Source organism: Amblyomma mixtum, chromosome 3, assembly GCF_055824585.1.
Source record: "Amblyomma mixtum isolate Tamu chromosome 3, ASM5582458v1, whole genome shotgun sequence".
NCBI lineage: Eukaryota > Metazoa > Arthropoda > Arachnida > Ixodida > Ixodidae > Amblyomma > Amblyomma mixtum.
This window is the reverse complement of record NC_143014.1, coordinates 256,261,658-256,285,256: the sequence shown is the minus strand read 5'-3', so window position 1 is coordinate 256,285,256 and position 23,599 is coordinate 256,261,658. Positions and strand designations below refer to the sequence as shown.

Here is a 23,599-nt window from a genome sequence, read left to right as displayed (position 1 = left end):
CTTTGGCGATCGTCGAGTGTGGGACGCGCGGTACACGCGAGTCCAATAGAAGAGGCCGCCACTCAAGTGTATGGTGGACAAAGGTCTTCAGGATGCGTGAGCGGCTACCAGCGACGACATCGTTCCAATGGCGACAACGCCCTGCGTAGTCAGGGCTGCGCAGGGCCGGATCAAGAGAAATGGAGGCCCTGGGCTAATGCGCATGTAGGCCCCCTCTCCTTTCCCTCTCCTTTCCCTCCACTGATCGCCCTGCCCCCTGCTATACTACTGGAATATATCCCACGTTTCACTGTAATTCCCCCAAATTGGAAGGAATGAAGTGCAATAAATGGAATTGATGCAACAGTAACGCATTAGCACTAGCTTTACAGCGCACAAAACGCAACACGACTCTTGGAACGCGCGACACGTGTCCGTCTGTGTCCGAGCGCCGAACGCCACGGAAGAGGCACGTGAGCCGATCGACAACTTGCGGGGCTGCATTGCACCGCGCGTCGCCTCCTCTCCTCTTTCAGTGACACCGTACACAAGCCAACAGACTGGTTTTCATTCGTAGCACTGTTTTAATGCTAACGCACAAAAAAAAGCAGGCTGAGCTAGCTTCCTACAGTTGAGCTGGGTACCCCGGCAGTGACTGTGCAATAGAAACGCTCGTTAATTAGTGCCCCGAGAGGGCGTTATTAAAAGTTAATAATATTAATTTGATTACTCGATGAACGTTTACTACTGCCTTCGTGGGGCACATTTTAAAAGCAGGATTTAAGTCCTGGTTTAGTGGTCAGCGTGCTCGGCGCTGAGCCGAGTACCCAGGTTCAAACCGAGTCACACGGCGGCCGAGTTCTGATGGAGGCGAAATGCAAAAAGGCGCCCGTGAGCTGCGCGATTTGAGAGCCCGTTAATCCCCAGGCGGGCTAAATTTTTCCTGAGCCCTCCGCAACGGCACCTCTTTCTCTCCTTTCATTCACACCTGCCTCCCTCCCCTCAAGACGAGGTTCAGTTGTCCACCTAGAAGGGAGGCGCTGTTTATTTCCTCAAAAATTCAAGTTGTCCTGGCCCTACAAAACCAATCCCAAGAAAAAAGAACGAACAAAATAAATCGCCCTGGCCGCGGCGGTCGCATTTCGCTGGAGGCGAAATTCTGGACGTCCGTGCGCTATGCTATATCAGTGCACTTTAAAGAACCCGAGGCCGTCGAAATTATCCGGAGCCTTCCACTACGGTGTTCCGCATAGCCGGACTTGATTTGGGACGTTAAAGCCCTTGAACCTAAACATATACCCATAAACGAGTGTTTCGCTTTCCTAGCGGCCGCCGGAGCACAAAGTGAAACTTTGTGACTCCCAAGAAGCTAGCCCAGCCAGATTTGTTTTTCAATTTGGTAAAGCTCTGACGACCAAATCTGCGCGAAATTCGAGCTCGAACAATCCACTCGTATAGCCGAGAGAAGCATTCTACTGCATGCGTTTATTTTCTCAACCGCCTGGTACTCGCAATGATTCTCGCACAAGTAGACGCTTCTTCAAACTCCGGAGCGCATTGTGGTTTCGTTTTTTCCTACCCTGCTCTAATCATACTTGTAACACTGAAGCGCTGCATTTCCCGACATTTGTAAGCCACGCAGAGGGCGCAAATCAAGTATTTTTTACATATAGCACCGCATTGCATATTAGCGGATATATTTATGGTTTTAAAAATTAATTAATTTTTAAGGGGTTATAAAAGCAATGCCAGCGGAATGCTTGGCGGCGAGGCTCTCTGTAAAAGCGGATGTTATGTCGACGCCAGGATTTTCAAACGCAGTACACCTTCAGATGCCACTGGACGGGAGGATAGACAGGAAACCACGAAAACCCTACCGCAATCCGTAAGCAAACGCATATATCGCTTATATGCGCATATATATAAGTACTGCAGTGAGAGTTCAATCTGCGACGTCGCCCGATGCCGACAAGTTCGTCCACTAACACCCATCACTTGACCAGGCCTTGCACGTGCCTCGCTATGACTTCGTCGTCTACAGGCCCGAGCTCACACTGGACACGCGACCAACCCCTGGACGCACCTCGAGCCTCGAGCCTCGCGCTTCGTGTAAAGTGTATGGTGGGGCACGCGGTCGTGAGACGCCGCCGAGCGCTTCAGACGCCTCTCAGGCGCTGCACGTAGCCGGGAGGCGACTGCCCCCAAACAGGCGGACGGGTTGCACGGAGGGAGCACGCGACTGTGACGCTGGCCGCAAACGTCTGCAAGTCTGTGCTCGATATTTCATGGACTAAAACTGACAACGTGCGCGTCTTCCTGCGCTGCTCGAGGTGCGAGCGTCCTCGCTCTGCCGAAGTCACAGAGGGCGTGCGTTTTAAGCAGCTATAAGGGAAGGATTGGCGGCAGCCTTGTTGTAGATATACACCTGTACAGTAGTGTAAAAATAGCGATTAAGGAAGGGGTGAAAGGGGCGGAAAATTTAAAAGGAAGTCACAACGCTTACGCTTGATATCACTGAATTTCAGATTTTATGCACGAAGCGAACTTAAACGTGCATTTCTCCGACAGGCTGAAACACAACACAAGGCGAAGAAGAGGAGCAGAGAGGATTAGAAGTTCCTACCTTTTAAAGCCTATTGCTAATTTGTAGAGTCACGGAGAATATAACCAGAACTGACGGCGCGATGATCGACAACTACCGGTGGCGTTATGCAGCTATAGATGAGCATATATCTCGATAGCGAGAGAAACACCGGCATGAGGGTGGAAGGAAACACCTCTTCTCGATGTGTGGTCATCACTCTGTTGATTCGTATTTTCGTGCCTGCACGGAGGGACCGGGAGGTGTTCACAGTCGCTCCGGCAGTTCAGGTCAGCTTGTCCATGTCTGTACGGCCAACCTCATCTCTTCATCTCGACCTTATTCATTATTCATCAGACACTTAAGACCAAGATGAAGCGCTTCTATCGTTAGTGTTTTTTTTTAGTGTGTCACCGCTGGCGGAAGATGATAAATTTAGGCTTCGACGAACTCGTTTTCTGCTCTAGGTTTGAACTTGCAGGGCCCACTGGTTCGCTGATTGCACGCCGTACATAAATCCAATGAAAGAAGAACTGCGAAACCGCTTCATTACCGTGCGCCTTCTTTCCAGGCCTCGAAGGCTGCGTCTCCCGATTCGACCGCCGCTGGGCCGCAGGCGCCTCTGGCCTCGGCAGTGGCTTGCTTGGTCCTCGTGCTGATCAGTGCCGCGCTGGAGGCCTATATTCGACTGGCCCATACGCCCGCACCCCAGGAACGGGACGGCCGCCTGTGCCTGAGCCCCCAGTGCCGCTATCACTGGCAGCTCATTTTGGCCAAGGTGAACTGTAGTGTTGATCCGTGCAGCGACTTCGAAGCGTTGGTCTGCTCCAAGTGGAGGCCGCCGCTCGACGACCCTCACGCGTACGGATCGGCGCTGGCCTATCACGCCGTCGCGGCCTGGTTCAACGGATTCCACTCGTTGGTAGTGAGGGGCGCGCGCCGAGTTTCCGCGGTAACGAAGGCGCAAGCCATGTTGCAAGCCTGCCTGACCAACAGTGGCGCTAATGGTTCTTCTGCTTCTTTACTGAGGCAGTTCATGTTACAGCGAAAGATACCATGGCCAGACGATCCCCTCCCTGGCAGACGATCCCCTCCCTGGCTCTAGCCCTTTCGTTGTCCTCGTCGACCTGGCGTACAACTGAGGGCTGAATATCTGGTTTCGGCTGAAACGGCTAAGGACGCCAAAGAAAGCACAGCATGCCCTGCTCTTCAGGCCAGCTGACTTCGCCCCGTTCTGGATCGCTTATAAGGAACTCGCTATAAAATCGGAGGGCGTTGTGGCCTACTGAACTAGGTTCCACGACGCCTTCGCCGTGAGCCAGCCTCGGCGTAGTGATGGCGAAATCGAGAAGATTGAAAGTGTAGAACGGAGCGTGTTCGCAGAGCTTCAAGAGATCCTTGACATCGAACTTGCCACGCCGGCTCAGTTCTTGCGAAAAGACATTTCTAATGTCACGGCCAGTTTGTCTTCAGTTGACTGGACACGAGAGCTGAACTTAAACGCACGAGTACAAGGTGGTTACGATCCATCAGACTTAATTGTGACCAGCGATGTAGCACTCCTGCAATCTGTGTATAATATCCTTTCTAAGTTTGACGCACGTTCTTTGCTGATGCACGTGTCCTGGTTTTTCATACAAGCGTTTGCTCCACTTGGAGACCGTAACCCACGGCCAAAACGGCAGGAAGAGGACTGGCCGTCCGCCCTTAGGCGCAACAGGCTATGTGTGGCTCAGGTAGACGGCTCGTATCAGCTCCTGATCAAGTCGCTCTCCGTAGCTAATAGTTTTACAGCGGCGTCCAGAAAGGCTGTCGATGGCTATCTCAGTCACGTGACGCAGCTGGCCCGTGACAAAATTTCCAACCTGTCCTGGGCTCCCGACGAATCCATCCGACGCACTGCGTCCTCAAAGCTCGACAGCACTCGGGTGGCGCTGTAGCCACCAGAAAACCTGCTAACCGAAGATGGTCTGACCACTGTGCACGCTAATTTCTCGTCCAGTGAAACGTGCTTGGTCGAGCACTGGCTGAGCGCCATGATAGCTAAGCGAGCGTTTCAGAGCAAACCAGAGTATGAAGAGATACTGGACTTGCCTTTGAACTACATGCAGTCATTGTTCAGATACGATTATTTCTCCAATAGAGTGCTCATATCGGCCACAACTAAGGCCAAGGAGCAAGGGCGATGTTATACGGCGGGTTAGGCTTCTCTTACGCTCTGCAGCTGGTGAAGGCTTTCGACCAGGGAGTACTCAGAGTGGACGCTGACGGCAACTTCAACCCAAACTCGTGGGTGCCACAGCAGTGGATCGACGCGCTCTCCAACGAGTCGGCCCTGTGCTCTGGGTCGTCTTCGGGAGCGAGTCTTTTACCGGAGGTTCCGGCGCTAGAATTAGCCCACGCCGTGTACGAGGCGGCACCTGCTGACATACCGCAGCCGGGACGTGTCACTAAGGTGTTCACCGAAGATCAGGTGTTCTTCATCACCGCCTGCCTCAGCTTGTGTAACCTGGCGCGCAACTTCAGCTTACTAAGGGGCGACTGCAACAAGGCTGTCGCAAACTGTCAAGTTCTCCCGAGCCTTCGACTGCGGCTCCCGCACGCCCATGAACCCTCACACGAGGTGCTCTTTTTTTTACTAGTTGTTCTGTGTGTCGCCCTCTCGTGCCACTGTGCCCTCTTGTGCCATGTTCTCCATGTCGAAGCTCTTTGCTGAACCTGTTTTTATTTGTCAAGCCTGTCTCTAGCACGAAACAGTCGAGTCTAAATTTTTAAATGCAAGAAAAGTACGCGATGAGCTGGTAGCAAGCAAAATCAAGCTTAAAGCAACCAGAGCGTACAGGACAGCTCAGGCTACCCGTCAGAAAACAAGTGTAGGAAATGTTCGCGATCACTTTCGACCATTCGCACTGCATGGGGTCATGAATAACGAAGTAAGGAATGTGTTGTAACACACACACCGAATTAGCAAGGACTTAACGGTCATCAACAATGATGCGCTAGCAGAGCGTGTCCACATGACACAAGCTCACTAGCTCTAAGGAAATCGATCCAGAATCGTGGTTAACCTATAGTAGTAGATACCATGCTTGCTGCGCGTGAAGACAGTGTTTCCTCTCACAGACAGTCTTTCTCCTGACATCATTGCGAGGTAAGATTCGTGGCACAGGTTTGCTGTTTGAAAGTTCGTGCTGGTAAATTTTTGTTTGCTTTCTTAAGTGAAATGAACGAGCTACTTGAATCAGCGGCCTTCGGCGAAGCGTTGGGAGGCCACTTATAGGTCGTGTGCTGATTTTAATCAGTTAACGAGTCGTTGCCTTTACAGCGTTTGTGCGCATGCACCCCATAAAAATACAACCGTAAAATACTCGCCGTATCAAGTCGTTTGAAAACTGCCCCTGCAAACATTCACTGACGCTGCAAATCACATGAAGCTTCTTTAACCGCCAACGTTCTGTCCTTGCTTCTTGCATTTATGGCGCCGCATACGTATACGCGTGAAGCTTCCGTTTTTGGATTATGGCGCACAGTTACGTACTGGGGGCGCAGCTCGGAACTGCGTCGGGTTCTGTAACAATGGTCTGTGTACTCGTTGAATTTGTTTCCACATGTGATTTTGCAACCTGACCGCATTACAAGTGAGCATTGCTTCTGCCTAAACAAGTCTATGCAAACTGGGAGAAGCACACTACACTGCGTTAGATTGGTTTTATCTTAAGGACCAAGCGGGCTTCAGCAATGGCTGTTAGTAAAGGCTGCCATACTTCGACGTGTGGCTTGGCGCAGACACAGAAAGGCGTTCCAGAAGTTAGGCAGTTAGGCTATTCACTGCAGCGCCATGCAGTTACACACTGCAGAGGTGGCCAACCCCCACCCCCCCCCCCCCCCACCCCCTCCCCTTTGTGTAGAGGTTTGGTGGTTGGGGTTTAAAGGTAGTGGCCTACGGAGGAACGCCGACACCTTGTAAAAACACGGGGGTTGGCATAGGTAGAAGCATTCGTGTATACGAAAAAAGAAACGCACATATGCAAAACCAGCGACGCATAAGAGAGCAATTAAAATACAGAAAGGGACCCTATCGACATTACTTGCAGGTAAGTAGCAATGATATTTGCAGAACAAATAATTACCGAAGACACTTTGGAAATTCTAAAGTGTGCTTGGCGAAAGCCTTGTGGTCAACCCACTGCCTCTTCCCCGAACCGCTTGGTGCGTGGCGGGCTTCCCGCATGTGCAGTTTTTGTTGTCCTTGGCGACTGCGGTCGCTTTTTTTATTGTGTTTCAGAGCGCAGCTCTTCGGAGCCCGTTTCGCGGCGTCGCCGTTGCCGGTTCGGCGTTCATTGCGTACATTGGCGTTGGCGTTGACGTTTTACACTCCGATCATTTTAAAGAACAGAAGCGCGCAAACTGGCTCCCTGTGTCAGTGGACGCCTGAATCGCGCTGTGTTGTGCTGTTGATGCGGCCGTATGAGCCGTTGCCTAGCAACCGTCGCGGTGGACACCCGAACCGCACCGTACAGGAAGGGAGGATGTGGGAGTGAAAGAAGAAAGACAAAGCGGGGTCGTAGTGAAGGGAATGAAAATTGTATTTGAGGAAAGGAAATTATGCAGTAACTGTCTCGCATATCTCGCTGGACAGCCGTCATCCGTTTGTAGAGGAAGGAAGTGGGAGTGAAAAAAAAAAGAGGGGCCGTAATGAAGAAGATGAATTGCAGGAAAGGAAATTACGGAGGAGGTTGCGCCGCTGCGCGGAGAAGAGGCCACAGTTGGTACGATTCCAGCGCACGGATGGACACCGCGAGCATGGACGGATACCGCGAGCATGAGCCATTAAAGGCTTTCGCCTTAATACACGTAGTATGCATCCGCCGGTACGGGAGTCCGTTGATCGTAGGGCCTGGTGTGGTACACCCGAAGACTTTGACACTTCTAGAATAGCGCTCGTTGCTCGCTGATCGTCGACGCGCTGAGAGGCTGCTGAGATGGCCAGGGAGTCGTGGGGTAGTGGTTCGATGACAGCGCACCATTGAGCGTGGATCATTATGTCTCGGATCATGCAGCTTGACATGCTGGAGCTGTTTTCTCTACAGTCCGTTGGGTGGCTCATAGGGCGAAGCGCATACGCCCAAACACACACGGCCGGCTCGAATTAGCTCCATCTGTGGTTTATTTTGCGTGAACTGACTCACTTGCATCACTCGCAAAGCTGGGCGTCGTGGCGAGATGGTATTGGCTTTTTACAATCATTATAAAACTAGAGCTATTGCTTAATTTTCACTTTATAACAATTGTGCTTCTGCATAGCCTCACAGAAATACTTTAAATTGCCGTTTTACGGGAGGCATACGTCAGGAAGCAGGAAAATGTGTCAATTACCAAGTTGGTCAACAAACCAACTGGCGACGTTTACGCTTATGACGTCATCAACAGCTGAACTAACACCACTGCAGGACAAAGGACTCCCTGATCTCTCTGCAATTAGCCCTATCCTATGACATTCGCGATTATGGCGTAATGTGCGAAATCAGCGGCGGCTCAAAGGCTGTCTACGCATGCGCAGACGGCCCTGTGCAGCGTGCCGTTGCTGCGCCGATTCTGTGGCACGACTCTCCGGATCCGCGCGGGCTAGAGGTTACACTCTCGATCACGCGCGAGACGCAGAACAGCCTTACCTTATCCTACAGAGTAGCGCCGTCTTCTTCCACGCCGGAAGAGAATGACGCAAGCCCTACTTCAACGGGACTATGGCCAGCTGGGACGTCACTGTCGCGTGGTTGGGCGGCTAGCGCGCCATGCGGCGGCTCTACGAAACTCGGATTGCGAACCACACCAACGCGAAGACTCAAACTTGTACCAAAGAGCTACAATGCAAAAACTAACACAAGTGCTTTGTAGCAGTAGTGCATTTTATAATAGCAGGATCGGCATTCAGCTACCACAGTCCCTTTCATACAGGCGCCAATTGCGAGTGCCAGATGGCCCGAGTGCCAGCTTCAGGCGCACTCCCGTCACTGCGCAGGCGCCACTGGGTCCTTGTGCAAGCGGATGGGGGTAGCGTAACACGGGTGGAGCTATGCTCAAACTTTCTATTATCTGTACTTCTCTAGCCTGGTTTGGCTTTCTCAAGAAGTTAGCACAATCTAAATTTGTTCGTTTCCTCGTATGAGCGGAGTAACTGTATATGCACGTACTTATCCTTTGTGTTAATCTGCTAGGTGAATTCAATACATACATTGTATTCTTGTTCTCCTCAGTACGTGCTTTTTCGTAAGTAGTTTATTTTGAAATGGCTGCAGCATTACACGAATGTGTAATCCTGGCGAATGTCGAAGACAGCGCATCAAAAGCCCTATGAGCTGCTTCTGTGCGCATGCAAATACTGTTTCCCTGTGTTACGGTCCCAGAAGACCACGCAAGAGGCCCGCCCGCAGAGAGCTTGTATTTCACATGTCCACTAACGCCACACATTATCTTTCGGCGTAAACGCAGGCCTTTCTGCAAGTTTGCAGGGTAGAGAATCGGTTGGCTCCCTTGAGACAGACGTTCCCGCTGCGTCCGGTTGCGATGGACGACATGCCGATACAGCGGAACAGTCCCGTTTTCGCCTCCCTGTGTGCGAAATAAGCGCCCTTCAGCTGGGACCCGCATGCCGTCGAGTTTGGGGCACGGCACTCGGAGGAATTCGCTGCTTCGCAGCTCCTCCTGCAGTCTTGCGCAGTGGTGAACAACTGCCTCCCATGCGACGGACATCGGTCTGACCGGGAGCGCCACTGGAGGCACCGCTTTCCATCAAAGTACCAGCGGAGGACATCCCTGGGGTCTTTTCTGCAAAGGAATAGAGAACGCAGACTCGGAGACTCTTCCTACTAACTCAGACAATCGCTCCTCTGCTTCGCCATCGATATCAACCGCGCATCTACCTTCAGTGTGCATAATATACAGCGATGCATCACAGACAGCGCTGCTGGGAGCTACCGCAGTTTACAGTCCCTCCCATCCTCACCTTAACTCCTGCTATATAGCGCAGAAAGTTGCACCCCCCTTGCCTTGGAGCTTCAAGCGATACACAATGCAACTGCTTCCCTTCCACTCGTACCCACTTTCGATATTGTTCACATTTACACTGACTCCCTTGCCGCACTTAAGGAGACTGAGGCTGTCCGGCGCACATTCCAAATTACACAATCCATTCACCAACTGTGCACAAAATACCCCTGTCTTGTGCGTATACACGGAACTCGCGGCCATGCTCGCTATCCGCGTAATATTCATGTGGATACAATGACACACGTTGACACATCAGTCATCTCGCCACCTTCCCCTCTTCCCTCAGATCCGTTCTTGTCTCATGTTTCCGAGAAACAGGCTTCTCCCCCGTAGCCTCACCCAGGAGGATGTATCTGCACGCCGGATTTATTGAGGAGCGGCTCGGACTCCCTCTGAATGTCATCGGTTGCGTGAAAAACGTTTAGAAGTGACTGACAAGTGTCCCGATTGTGGTGCTGCGCCCAACCTGTGTGAAGAAAAACATTTGTTGAGGACTTACCCGGCTACAGCCTCCGTGAAACGGCGCTTTCTAAGGAAGGTGGGCCTGCGATGGGATGCTGCAGGCGACTAGCGCAAGCGTACACATGATAATCGCTTTATAGAGAGCTTTTGCCACTTTTTAAACGAGGCTTGTTTACACTCCTTCTTCTAACTTCCTCTCCCTTTCTCATTATGCCTAATGGCAAACATCTCGAATAATAAAAAAATTACTCTTCGTTTTTGTTCGAGACACACAGCCGGGCACTCGCAGTGCAAAATATCAGGACGACAGCTGTGATAACGAAATTGAGGGCAGACCTGCTGCCAGGTTCACTGCGCTGTGCTCTTTTCTCCTGAGTGGGAGGATGATACAAACAAAAGATGTTCCATAGTGCAAGAAGGAGGTTAATATTTAACACAGCTGGCGCTAAAAAGTTTATGCTCAGAAGTCCCTTTGACTTGTTTGGAATAAAGTATTGATTACTACCTGCTTGTGTTTGACATCGTACTAGACTCCATCTTTTATTTTTGTACAAAAATTCTTGTTAAACGCAGCTTGTACAAGTCCACGCCTTGCCTCTTTCTAAAATCCTCCTAAGAAAACAACAGTCTTTAATAAAACAAAAAAGTAATCTGAGTAGGTAACCTGAATTAGCCCCTGCCCTTTTTCCTCCGTACAAAACCTCCACGTAAGATTAGATTGTAAGGCGGCCACCATTACTGACAGCACATAATTGCGAAACCGCAGCGATATTACAATCATAATCAGTCTGACTGCAAAGACCTCGCCCACTGATCATCAGTTAACCCTTTTCTGCGCCAGGCTCTCAGCTGCATGCGGCCGTGCCTTATACACGCAAATGTCCTAATCTCATCCGCCCGCCTGACTTCCTGCCGCCCACTGCTACGCTTGTCTTCTCTTGGAATAGACTCCGTTACCTACCATTGGTTGCCCTCTCGTTGCATTAGAGGCCCTGCCCATTTCAAATTCTTAGTTTAGTTAGGATATGTCAAATAACTCGTGCTTGTTCCCTGACACCCGCTGCTCTCTTAGTCTCTAAATGTTATTTCTATTATTTTACTTTCCATAGCTCACTGCGTTGTTCTTACGCTATAGAGCAAGCACCCAAAGTAAAAAAAAAACAAGCGCGAGACACTCACCCGACCAGCAAGGGCTAGTTGTTTAGTGATTTGGGCCGACATAGAAGCGTGTGCGCTGCACTGCGACCATTCCCTAAAGACGGACGTGAAGACGAGTGTGCTTTGTGCCGTTTCCACGTATTCATATCCGCCTTTACGTTCTCTAAATACAGTGCGAGAGATTCCATTTCAGCTGACTGTGGGCGGCGTTTCACAGCACCAGCTGCTGGTCACATGACCCCACACGACATCCTAGAGAGCACTCAGTCCTTAGACGACATTTTTAGTGCTCAAGGTCACGTTACAGTTCCGTAAGGCTCCCCATCAGTTAAATTTTTCTGCCGCCCCCGGGACGAATGTGAAATGGACATTTGAAGCTACTACTCTGAAGAAAAAAGCAATTTATTTTATCTACGGCTCCGGTGCGGGTTTCTTTCTCCTTACAAACTTAGCCTTGCACGAAGCACTCTAGCCTCTAGTCAGGCTTTCTGCTTGTTAGTTAGCAGCGCTTCAGTGACTGGTTCTCTGCAGCCGACATCTGGTGTATCTAAAGTGCGTGACCGCATGAGCTGGCTTGCCATCTCACCTGACACAAATAACGAAGCTGGCCGGACGGAAGCAGGGCTTCTCTGGCCGCTTGGTCTCCACGCACTTGAGGCGACAGCTCTGTTTCGACGGAAAACTGTTGGGACCGCGGTTGCAAAGCTGGTGTCGTTTTGATGTCGCCGAACAGTGTCCTGTTGAATTGTTGTAGTAAAATTCTGGCTGCGTTGCGCGGCAGTACGTGAAGACGGGAGGGCCGCAGGCACGTTTTGTCTGAAAGGAAGACGCTGTTCTGCAGCTTATGACTGATGTTCGAATGTCTTGCGTGTCAGCAGATGCCTTTTAAGGCGAAGGCCTTTTATGGCTCACACTCGCGGCAAAGGTCACGTCCGGTGTAACGCTTTCTTCCACGAATAAAGCGGCAACTAATCAGGATAGGAAAAACGAATGGTAGCATCAGATAGAGGGTCAAAATTTAACCCCGATGCCAAGTTTGAGTACTGTACAGTGGTTAATTAATTACTTATAGCCAATTAGAGCGAGAAAACCAAAAAAACAACGAAATGCGTCGCTCGGGCGTCGATATATTGATAAGAAAGGTGTGACGGGACATCCACCGGAAATCGTCACAGCTTAGTGAAAATTATCACAGAATGGGCGGAAAAACACCGGATTTGTGTCAAATTAGATTGACTGAAAAATCTGCAATTAAGCGTAATTAGTACTTCACCAATAGATGTACCGAAAGATGTACAATAGACCTTTCCACAAATTCCGCCGCGCCACCAAGCGGCCGCGCAAAGCACTCTGGGAAAACGGAGCGCCGCGGCGCCGCGCTCGCGTCTTTTCGTTCCGTCTCTCCGACTGCGCCTGATCACCGGAAAGCCTACCTCTGCCATCTCGTCGCCATCGCTGTTTCTTATACCTGTGCTACACGGGAACGTTCGAATGACATCTGAGTCGAATGACATTCGAAAACGAATGACATTCGAAAACGAATGACATTCGGACTCGACGGACGCGCGCGGTGCTACACGAAACCTTCCAAGCGCATTCGAAAGCCTCAGCTCGTTTTCAGTGTACAACGATGACGACGGCGGTGGTCACACTGCTCCGACAACGACACTATCACGGTCAACAGCAGCATGTGATTATAGTGAAATATCTAGTTTACTATAATATGATTGCAGTGGGACACGTTTTTCAGGCCAACGACACCGACGAATCCGATCGGCGGACGGTCAGCCTTGTCGGCGGCTGAGCGAAAACACGGTGATGAGGCGGCGGTGCAAATATGTTCGCGCTTCTAAATGAGCGAAACGAACGGCCATATTTCACATGTGCACACCTGAACAGTCACCAGCGATAAGCGCTTGCCAAATTAATCTCAGTCGACGACGACTCCCTTCCCTTCCGCGACGACTAGGCCTAGCGGGTCCGTGGGATATGATCTGTGATTGCGGCGGTTGTGATGAGCGAATCACTAGCTTTAGCGAATTAAAATGGTCACCGAGTGTAGTTTTGGCAATAGTGACCTGAAATTAATTATTGCTTAGATCGCTGGGCACGCATATGATGAACGTGAAACGCCGGTGTGACCCAGACTGCCGAGCCGTGCTTTACGGCCAGCAGCAGTCGTCGCCGTCGCTAGCTTGTGGATGACAAATTAGGCCGTTTCAGTTAAAGCGAACGGTCGCCAAACATACTTCTGGATAAAGTAGTTTAAAATAAAGTACTGGTCACGTCGGAGGAAGCCGGGACAAAAAACGAGAAGCGCCGGTCCTGCGCGATGTCAACAGCCCGCGGTTGTTAAGTGTTTCTCAGGCGTGCGATCGCACCATCGCTTCCCACACATTATCGCACTGCGTAAACAAGCACGGCTACAGCCGGTAAAAAAGAAAACAGGTTGATTAATAGAACTAAAGCGCCGATTGCGTTTTATGTCATAAAAACGAGTACTAACTGTTCGTACGCAGCGATGTAAACAACAGTATGAGTGCAGTTGTCCTCATCGGCGCACTCCTGGGGAAATTTCATGCTGACGCGGTAAATGTTCACTGCTGTAATATATAATCTTCAAGCACTCCCTTAGACAGAACACGAGCTATTTGCTAAACATGACACAGTTGGTTGACACAGTAAGCGTGACACAGTCGGATGTTGCGTTCCGCGGCCACGGATAACCAGCCGAGCACCAGCAGACGCAGAACGGCGTTCTCCCAATGCATGTATACACAGAGCCCTCGCCGCTCATGTGCCCATGGTGGTGGTGAATAACTTTATTCATAAAAGCCCCCCCCCCCCCCCCCCCCCGAAAAAAAAAACGAAAATTATGCAGCAGCATTGCGGGCGGCCTTCAGGCTGCCGGTTGTGGCGTCCTGGCCGTACCTAGTCGCGACGCCCTCTGCCCCGGTCACCAGCCGAAGTTGGAGATTCGCATGTTCCCATTGCTCTGCGTAATCACAGCAGGCGTCCGTTCCGCATACACTCGGTGTGGAAAGATCGTGGAGAGACGATCCATGTATCCCTTGCGCCCGCTAGTGTTGAAATGCGTACTATATATTTTGTGGTGTTTCGAAGGCTTCCACAGGGTAAATCGCCCTTGCAAACCTTGCCGATTTATCCTGCGCACCCATTCTAGCTTCAGCTTCTTGTCCTTGGGGAGTACGTGGTATGAAATGTTGATGTCCTTTCTGGTGTTGTTACTACAGCCGGGCACGCAGCACCTTTCACCGCCACCGCGATTCTAATCTGCAGACATGTCGAATCTCTAAAAAAATCCCCACATAATTGCAGAAAGACTAAGAGATAACCACCACAGCAGTGCGCTGCAACATTTACAACGCGCACGAGAAGACGCACAACGCCTGAACACGGCGGCACAACACAGCAACACGCTTGACAGCAGACGACGCGGGCGGCGACCGCTCCTTTCTCCCATCATGCTTTGCGCGGATCCGCTAGGGGATGGCGCGGCGCTGCAATTTGTGGAAAGGTCGATTTGGGTAAAATTGCTCAAAAACGAGGAAAACCGGATGATGACGTCACATCAGACGAAAGGACGTCGAAGCAGTGTAATCCGCCGCCAATAAACAACTGCCGACGCGCAGCTCACGCGCAGTGTGACGTCACCGCTTCCTCATGCCACGCTCTTCTCGTCTGTAGTGAAATGAATTCTAGCGCGGCAAATTCAAATCAGTGAGCCCTCCCGCACTTGAGATATCTAAGTGCCCCCAACTAATTTTTTATAGCTAACTATGCGCACAGTTGCTTACAGAGCCTTCTGCTAGGCTCACGTCTCCATATCTTTGCAATGCACCAATATTTAATGCCAATGACTGCCACTTACACCGCGCGCGCGCCCGCACACACACACGCGCACGCACACGCGCACTCACACACACACACACACCACACACACACACACACACGCACACACGCACACACACACGCGCACACACACGCGCGCACACACACACACACACACACACGCACACACACACACGCGCGCACACACACACACGCGCGCGCGCACACACACACACACACGCACACACAAAACGCCCCGCCGCGGTGGCTCAGTGGTTACGGCGCTCGGCTGCTGGCCCAAAAGACGCGGGTTCGATCCCGGCCGCGGCGGCCGAATTTCGATGGAGGCGAGCTTCTAGAGGCCCGTGTACTGTGCGATGTCAGTGCACGTTAAAGAACCCCAGGTGGTCGAAATTTCCGGAGCCCTCCACTACGGCGTCTCTCATAGCCTGAGTCGCTTTGGGACGTTAAACTCTAATAAACCAAACCAATAAACACAAAAAACCCTCATATGTCATTCGGGATATGTAGTCCAGCCTTTCACTTCCAGAAATTCTGGACAAAATCATTTTTCAACGGGAAACAGTTTACGAATGGAATTTGTTTTCATATATTCTGAGATTGCACTATAACAATCAACATATCGGCAGATATCCCGTCTGCATGCAGTTTGCATTTTGTTGCTATTACTGTTTTTGCTATCGTCAAAAACCTCCCCATTGGTTTCCTATGGTAGTGTCAATAGCTCAATGCGAGCGATGGGTAGTGTTCGAAAGGAAGATTTTATCACGCACCAGAAGAATAACCCGTGACCTTCAGTGTTTCCACAACAGTACCTTGCAATATTCAAATATTCAAAATTTTTGTTGAAGAATGCCGGACATGCTTGTCCATTTAGGGGAGTCGTAGTTAGGAAGGACATAAAAAAATTCTATGGAAGGTGTTTATCCTAGCAAAGTCAGCAGTCTTTAGACGGCAAACACAGTACAACAATAATACCACATTCAAGCCTTTCCAAAACCTGCATTCCAGACTGATTCACTTAAGTATCCTTAATCGGTGGACAAGGAAGTGTTCCGCTGTTTTCCACCCTAGGTGAGCCAATGATTCAGCGACTTATCTGCTTTATTGTTTCTCCCCCTATTTCGCTGTCATGATTGCGGTAACAAACTCCAGTTTAGTACGCATGAATGCCTAACGCAGGCGATATCCCGAAAGTAAAGCAATCGCACTGAATTAGTTGCTCTCGAGAATTGGACTCACCTTTGATATACGCAGAGGTCGCAAAGTGTCGCTACTGATTTGGCGCACCTTTCCAAGGACCCCTTGCAGCTTTGGCCGGTCTGAAGAGTCGCTAGCTTCAGTGGGTGCTACAGCTTCGGCCGGGTGCTCTCTGTGTACGGGGAGGGAGTCCGCGTCTCCTTCCGCAAACGTGGTAGGCTTGTCCGGGCTAGCTTTCCCTCGGGGGGTCTCCTCGATATCGTTCAGGGGGATCTGCGGCAAAGGCATGGACTCCTGGTTTTCGTCGCCATTCACAGTACTGACGGCCACGTCGGGCTCAAATTGGCGCCTCCTGGTGCTTACATCGCCGCTTCTTCGACTATCGTGCACCATTGCCGAGACGAGAAAAACAAGCGCGAGGCCACCGAGAAGCGCCATCAGCGTCTGCTGGGGAAGCGACGGTCGCCAGGGCGCGTCTTCTAACGGCAGCGACGTAGACGAGTCGTCCTCCTCTTCGGCGTCGCCGCCTTCCGCGTGCGGGCGCCGTGGCTCAGCGCCTCGGGCTTTATCGTCCTGGGTTTGGCTTTCGGCTACGAAGTGGCGCATGACGTCTTCGGGGAACCAGGAAGGTAGTTTGAATTTGTGTCCTCCAAGCAGGTTGAACTTCGGCGCGGTCGGGGTTGCTGGCACCGTCGAGCCCGCAGCCGAGGGGACTCCTCTTCCCTCCATAAACTCCGACAGCTCTGGGCTGTCAGAGTCACCGCTGCCCTGCGACAGCGAAGACGAAGTGTTTGAACTGCGGCTGTCGCTGAGGCTGTCCTCGATGCTCAGGGACATAGGTGGTGATATGTCGATTTTGCTTCCCGCTTCTTTGCTTTCCTTGGGCTTGTCCTGGGTGGGCGGAGCGGCCTGGGTGTGCAGAGTGGTCTGGGCGCCCGCTTCAGAGACTGGATTATGTGCCGGCGGCGTTGTTGGTACCAAAGGCGCCGGAGGCAGTGGGTTCTCGGGTTCATCCATCTGAAACCTCAACGTCTTCGTGGATGCTTGCTTCAGCGGCTCGAATGAACTTTGTGTCGACTTCAAGATCCCGGGGCGCGACGGCTTCGGCGGCACCTCAGCGATGGGCTTGTTCTGCTGCTCGTCGCCGGCAGGCTGTTGCTGTGTTTCTTCCGGGGAATGCTCCATTGCGAGGTTGCCGATTGCGCCTTGATGAGCGTGGCTATCACTGCGAGCTGCAGGGCAAGAGCGCGTCGTGGCCGCTCCGCTGGCTCGTGCCTCGCGGGTGCCAAGCACGCCACTCATTTCTTCTTTTTCAGCAACGGCAGATTCCCAAGGATTGAGGCTGGAATTAAACGCTAAGAGGCTCTGCAGAAACCTAGCAGGCGAAATTCTGAAAATTCCTGCGATGGTTGTTGATGGATTGCAAAGCTGGCTAAGTTACGCGTATTCACTACGATAACTGAATTGCCTTGTCACTACCAAAGTGTGTGCGATTTGGGCAACTTATGATGCACAGAAAGCTCAGCAGTTTCTTGACGTCGAGATTAAAACCGGCCTACTGTGGCTGCTAGGAGGTCGTCGAAAACGAAGCAGCATTTTAAACGACGAGTTTCGTGCCTTGGTCCGTAAACATTGGCTTTTTGCAACCAAAGCTTTGCGCAATACAAAGGATGCGAGTAAAGGACGCGAACCTGGTCTTATAACGCACAGATTACTGCGCCATAGATTTCAAATTGGCCCCATCCTGAAATGAAAAAGCACAAATCGCGCACGATGATTTGAAGGGAAACCTAATATGAACGCGAGAAGTGTAAGCCACAGCCTTGCTGATGAATAAAACCTAGGCCTCCTGATTTAAGCCTGCCTTCAGGCAGTCATGGCACGAGGCGGTGTATCAACGACAGGCAAGAAAAAAGAATATAAGCCTATCCTGTAGGCGGAAAAAGAAGGAAGGCTGAGATAGGTAAGAACCCATTCGCTGTAATAAATCGCTGCATCAAAAGATATGTGCGCCATGCGGTATCCATGCAAATGCTGGATCACGCTGCTTACCGACACAGGCCAGCCTCCATGCAAATGATGAAACATGACAGAGCTCTTGGAAGCGAAAACCAGCCGCTTGCTGCCTGTCTCGTCGTCGCTTAAACTTTTTTGTTGCGTTTATAGGCAACTAACGCTTTTGCGGCCTTTCGCTTTCTTTCGTCGTCATCTCCATCGGCCATCTTAGACGGGCTTTGAAGGAGAATATTAAGCGAAGCTGCGCTAAGAGACTTGTTTATTGGGGATTTAACGTGCCAAAGCGTCTCAGACTATCGGGTACGCAGTAGTGAAGCGCTGCGGAAATTTCGACCACCCGGGATTCTTTAACGTGCACTGAATAGGACTGTACACGGGCCTCTATTTTCGCCTCCATAGAAATTCGACCTCCGTGGCCTGGATGGAACCTGCGTCTTTCGAGTCAGCAGCCGAGCGCCATAACCACTGAGCCACCGCGGCGGCTGTTAAGATACTTCTGGCCCGAAATAGAAAATGTGCTCTCTCTGGGCAGCATGGCAGTGGAGCATCAGTTATGGTCCCTTTGTCGGAGTTATGTCTGCTTTAATTTTCGATGCACGGATTTAATCGCCCGGGCCTTGCAATTCTGGTGAAATGAGCTAGCGCTTAGAGTTGAGCCTGTAGGTGAGCGTCAGGGTTCATAATTCCTAGCATTCAAGCGGTTGTGGACGAGAGTAGAGAACTGGACGCTTGAGCACAGAGAACTAGGGCGGTCCTCGTATATTGCTTCTGAGTAAATGCAGTGTGTTGAAAAAAGAAAAACATAGACGTACATGATGTCAAGCCCATCACCGTACTAATTTTATTCACTTGTGCTGGTCTTTCTCCATGCCTGCAATCACGGAGTCCCCGCTCCAGCGTAGAAGACATGGTATCGTACATTGCTGGCGTGCAGCAGCGTGTGCTTCACATCAGAAGTGCGTGTATCAAGAGGGACGGCCTACGTGCAGTTTACCAGTTTTCTGTTTTTGCACCGTAGCGCACACAGCTCGTTCGATCGAAAAGCCGTCGGCGTAGTCGGCACCACGTGTCGAAAATCATCGAGGACTCCGTACAAAAAATCTTATTATGGTTATTTGTGGTTCTAGTGATTCATGATTGACTGGTGTGTGATGGGCGATGAGCAGTTAATAGAACCATTGTAATTGAATAATTAAAGGAACAAATAAAAAATTGGGAAATTCGAAAAATGCCGTTGAAAGGTGTCAAAATGCTCACGATGAAAAGCCAATGCTTCGTGATGCTAATTAGGAAAATTTAGAGTGTGGAATTGACAGAATATCAGTAACGCAAAAAAATTTAGTTACCTGATGACGTCTCCAACACGCGAAGCAGTGTGTGTTCAAGGCCTGCAGTTTTCGCCGAACTAAGGACAGGTCGAAATAATTTTGAAGAGTACATTTGGTAGCCAGGAGCAGTCAGTCGACATAAACATAAACGAACTACTTCGGCTGGAAGAAATTCGTTCGATCAAGCGTTCGGAGGCACTTGGAAAAATCGTATATAGAAATTCAAAGTTCACACTTTAGCACTCGAGAACCTGCAGGTCTCAGCAGTCTATGCGTCAATGATTAGGCCCGTACTGAAAAGGGAAGGGAAATGAGGGGCTCGTTATGACATACGTATGAAGTCACCAAAACCAAGAAGCATAGGAGAATGTTTATTTTCTCTTTATTTGCTCTGTTAATCAAGGTGAAATAAATAAGGAAATCATTTTATCGCTGAAAGATCGCTGAAATGTAAAGGCCACCTGGGGTTCTTTAACGTGGAGTCTCACAGACGAAGGACTTGTTTTGTATTTCGTCTCAATGAAAATGCAGCTGCCGCAGCCGGGAAAATCCCGCGATTCTGGGCTTAGAAACCAAGCTCCAAAGCCACTGAGCCACCGCGGTGGGTGCCATTATTTATTGAACAATTCAGCGCCCCCCCCCCCCCGCCCCCCCTATATTATAGCTGGTAGCTTTTACTATCGCTATTAGAAGTTTGCGTGGCGCGAGTGTGTGGAAAACAAAAATAATATCGGAGCAGTCGTATAATCTAGTCGCTTGAAATGTGTTAATATTCGAGGGAACGTGCATGCTCTATCCGGTGGTAAGAATATCATCTGAGTTGATCGCGAGGTAAAGCTGCGACATACTTTTTACCCAGAACACGCTCCCTGAAATACTTAAAGTGCGATAGTAAATGAACGCTTCGCTGCTGTATCGTCTTAGATAGCTTTGCAGCCGGAAGCCAAGCTCGGGTGGTCCTGTTAACGGTGGTTACTCGCCCTCTCGCAGAATTTCCTGCGGCTCTTTTATGTTCTTCCATCTACTTTCATCACCAGAGAGAGTGTTGGTTATTTTTTTTTCATTTTTAATTCAAAGTACAATCCAAAGTTAGAGATCAAAGCCGAACAACGTGAATACACCTATATGAATTTATTCTTATAATTTCCGGCAAAGTGCCAAAATGATAATCGTTGAAGATCAGTGTGAACGAACCGCTGCTCTTTATCAAGCGTTGCAAAGCTCGCCGATGTTTCCCTCCTTCAGTGCTTGAGAGTCTGGCTGCTGGTGAAAAAGCTTGCGGCGCGTACTTGCAGTTCAGGTTTGTTCCCCATGGAGGAAAACGCCGGCAACTTCCGTCCAGACTAATTATACAGTCCTCCACCGAAACCCTAACTCGTGCGTCAGCCGTTATCAGCGTAACTAGAGGAGGAATTTGTGCCAGCGTTTGTAATTTGTGGCCAAAGGGAGGTATAGGAACTTTCATAGCCGTAGTTGTTTTTAAGGAAGGTAATAGCAGCGCAAAAGAAAAACGGGGACACAAGAGAGACACAACCAACAGGACTGGCGCTGAACTAACGACTGAAATTTTATTGAAAACGGCAGAGCTTTAAATACAAACAGGCCATCACAATTCCAAGAAGATAATGACTCGCCAAAAGATTATATAATGCCAGCATCAAAGCCACTGAAACGGATATCACACCTCCATACACCGACCACCAAATAGCCCATACAAAAATTTTGACCGTAGTTGTTTATTCTTGCATTCATGCCAAAGACCGCTCACCATGAGGAGATTAACGGTCGCAGATCCGTAGCCTCGACCAATCGAGTGAGCAATCAGGGGTAGAAGCATCGTCGGGAAGCCATGCCCAGTTTTCCTCGACATCAGCAACTAGAGTCACCTGTTGGCTGCCAATAGCGAATACAGCGAACTTCAGCCGGTGGTATGCGTTAAACGTGTAATCTTGTAACCTATAAAATGCTTCCTACAGTCACATCGATCAGTCCAGATGACCATAGAAAATGAATGGCATGTACCGAGTCTTCGAAATTGCCCGCGGAAATTATAAGGGTTTAGTGCCAGGCTGAGCACGGTGGCAGCCGTAAAAACTAGAAGCATTTGTCCATATTTATTTGCACTGCGTAAGTAGTGTGCTTCAGGCCTTAGACCAGCCCGAAAGGATCACATAGGGAGGCACAACTGATGTTTGCGAGTCGTTCTTGTCTTGGAGGCCGTGTCATCGTCTGCTCTGGTTAAATACGAGCTTAGTGAAACAGTGTATTAGTAATGACGTAGATTACCCTGCAGGGACTCTACCAGCATATTTTTCGCTCATAATTTAGATTGTATGCAGCGATAGCAACTTCCTACGGTTTATATATCCTACTGATGATACTCGCGCACGCAAGCACACACGCACGCACGCACGCACGCACGCACGCGCTCGCACACACACACACTCACACACACACACACACACATAGGCAAAAGTTCCTAGGATGCACGAGCAACAATCGAATAGCTGCATAATTGGCCACACTTGAGATGAAAGTCGGAGTAACCTTCTCTAAAGCATGCTAGTGAAATTTGGCATTCATTCGCATACATTGAAGTAATGTGCGTGGTTTACCACTAACGCCTTTGAGGTTTATGTGCTTGACAGCAGGTATGTATGTATAGTTAAATACTCAGTACAGCATTTACTTTTGGACATTCTGGCCGAAGCCCAGCTTTTGTCAAGCAAGGACTGAAACTTCGAGAAGTGCCTCGTTCGGAAGAGGTTGCGTTCAATTCAGCGCTCCTGATACCACCGCCCTTGCAACCACGTCGAATTGAGAGACCGGATTAGTGGTGCTTTTCGCCCACACTGAGTATGCATCACAACCAGCACAGGTGCTCCAGTGACTGGAGATGGCTGAGGGATATGTGCTCTGCGAGCCTCGCGTCATTTCCTTTTTGCCGTTAAATTGAAATCTTTCATGAGAGACGCATATCTTCGGAGTATTTTACTCCCGCACTCATCGGTACCCTTCTCGTGCTAGTGTTTCTCCCACCACCAGGTTTAAAGCATGTAACGTCTCCTTTCGGCTCACAGATTGTAAACGTGTTCAGCTATTCGAGCGCCTTCCGCGCTTGGCAGCCCAATAGCCGCACACATTATCTCGCTTTACTTCGCTTCATTTTTTCGCAAAAATGCAACACAGAACTTAGGCATAAAGTTGATATTTAGCAGCAAGAGGCATCGAAGTACACGACTTGAAGGGTAGTTCATATCGCGCCCTTTTTTCACATGACCTTCACTTCGTCAATACCAAGTTCATTCTGTGGCCAGATGAAAACAAGCCTGCAATGTTTTGTCCGCAGGGAAGTGTGAAAAACATTTCCTTTTTATTGCCGTTAAAACAGGCCCTATGGATTTTGCCAGTACCTACGACTACTAGTGCCAAACATCGTGGCCTCGGTGTAGCTCAGAGTAGAACTGTTCAGCGGAGAAATAATAATCGTCTGTATGAATGCTAGACCGCCTGTCAACGAGGGCCAGTGCAGCATCCACTCATATCCCTCTCCGCTTAGTGACGAATAGTAAAAAGTATAGTCGGAGGGAGTATGTTTAAAGGAAAGCTGAACAGGTTTATGGGAATTTGACGACATCGAAGGATCCGACTGTATAGAGATTGTAGGTGAACATGGCAAGTCATTTGGCGTTGGAATTTTAAATGGTGAAGTAATAGCTGAGTAAAACAGTGGCGATGTTCAGTCTTGTCACAGCGTCGGATAAGTCCAGAGAAGCTCAGTTATGACGTCATAAACGGACAGCTTTCAGATTTTCAGCGCTTGCGCCCGACCGTGTACCATTGAATGCACACAAAAAACGCTCCGCGGGATATACCTACGGTGACACTTGTTTTCTTCTTGCGTGTAAGCGTTACAGCATTGAAAATCTACTTAGGCTCTACAGAAAATACTGAT

General features: G+C 50.0%; 1 protein-coding gene and 1 pseudogene across 1 annotated transcript; one reads left to right on the top strand and one right to left on the bottom strand.

Annotated features, from left to right (window-relative positions):
- The first annotated feature begins 2,736 nt into the window (after positions 1-2,736).
- Positions 2,737-5,202, top strand: LOC149354469 (endothelin-converting enzyme 1-like; annotated as a pseudogene).
- A 3,825-nt stretch (positions 5,203-9,027) lies between these two features.
- LOC149354468 (uncharacterized) lies at positions 9,028-17,485 on the bottom strand. The gene is made up of 3 exons (XM_089577509.1): positions 16,343-17,485; positions 11,814-12,043; positions 9,028-9,385 (listed from the first exon to the last, which is right to left on the bottom strand). Exons 1-3 carry the CDS (start codon positions 17,483-17,485, stop codon positions 9,028-9,030), a joined length of 1,731 nt encoding a protein of 576 aa, XP_089433635.1.
- Positions 17,486-23,599: the final 6,114 nt, after the last annotated feature.

Excerpts from the sequence above, each read along its gene's own strand:
- LOC149354468 (XM_089577509.1), bottom strand. The coding sequence starts at position 17,485 with ATGGAGCATTCCCCGGAAGAAACACAGCAACAGCCTGCCGGCGACGAG. Across the intron at positions 12,044-16,342 it reads GACCTCTGCGTATATCAAAG|ACAAAACGTGCCTGCGGCCC; the intron begins GTGAGTCCAATT and ends TCTTCCTTTCAG. Across the intron at positions 9,386-11,813 it reads AGCTTCGTTATTTGTGTCAG|AAAAGACCCCAGGGATGTCC; the intron begins GTGAGATGGCAA and ends ATTCCTTTGCAG.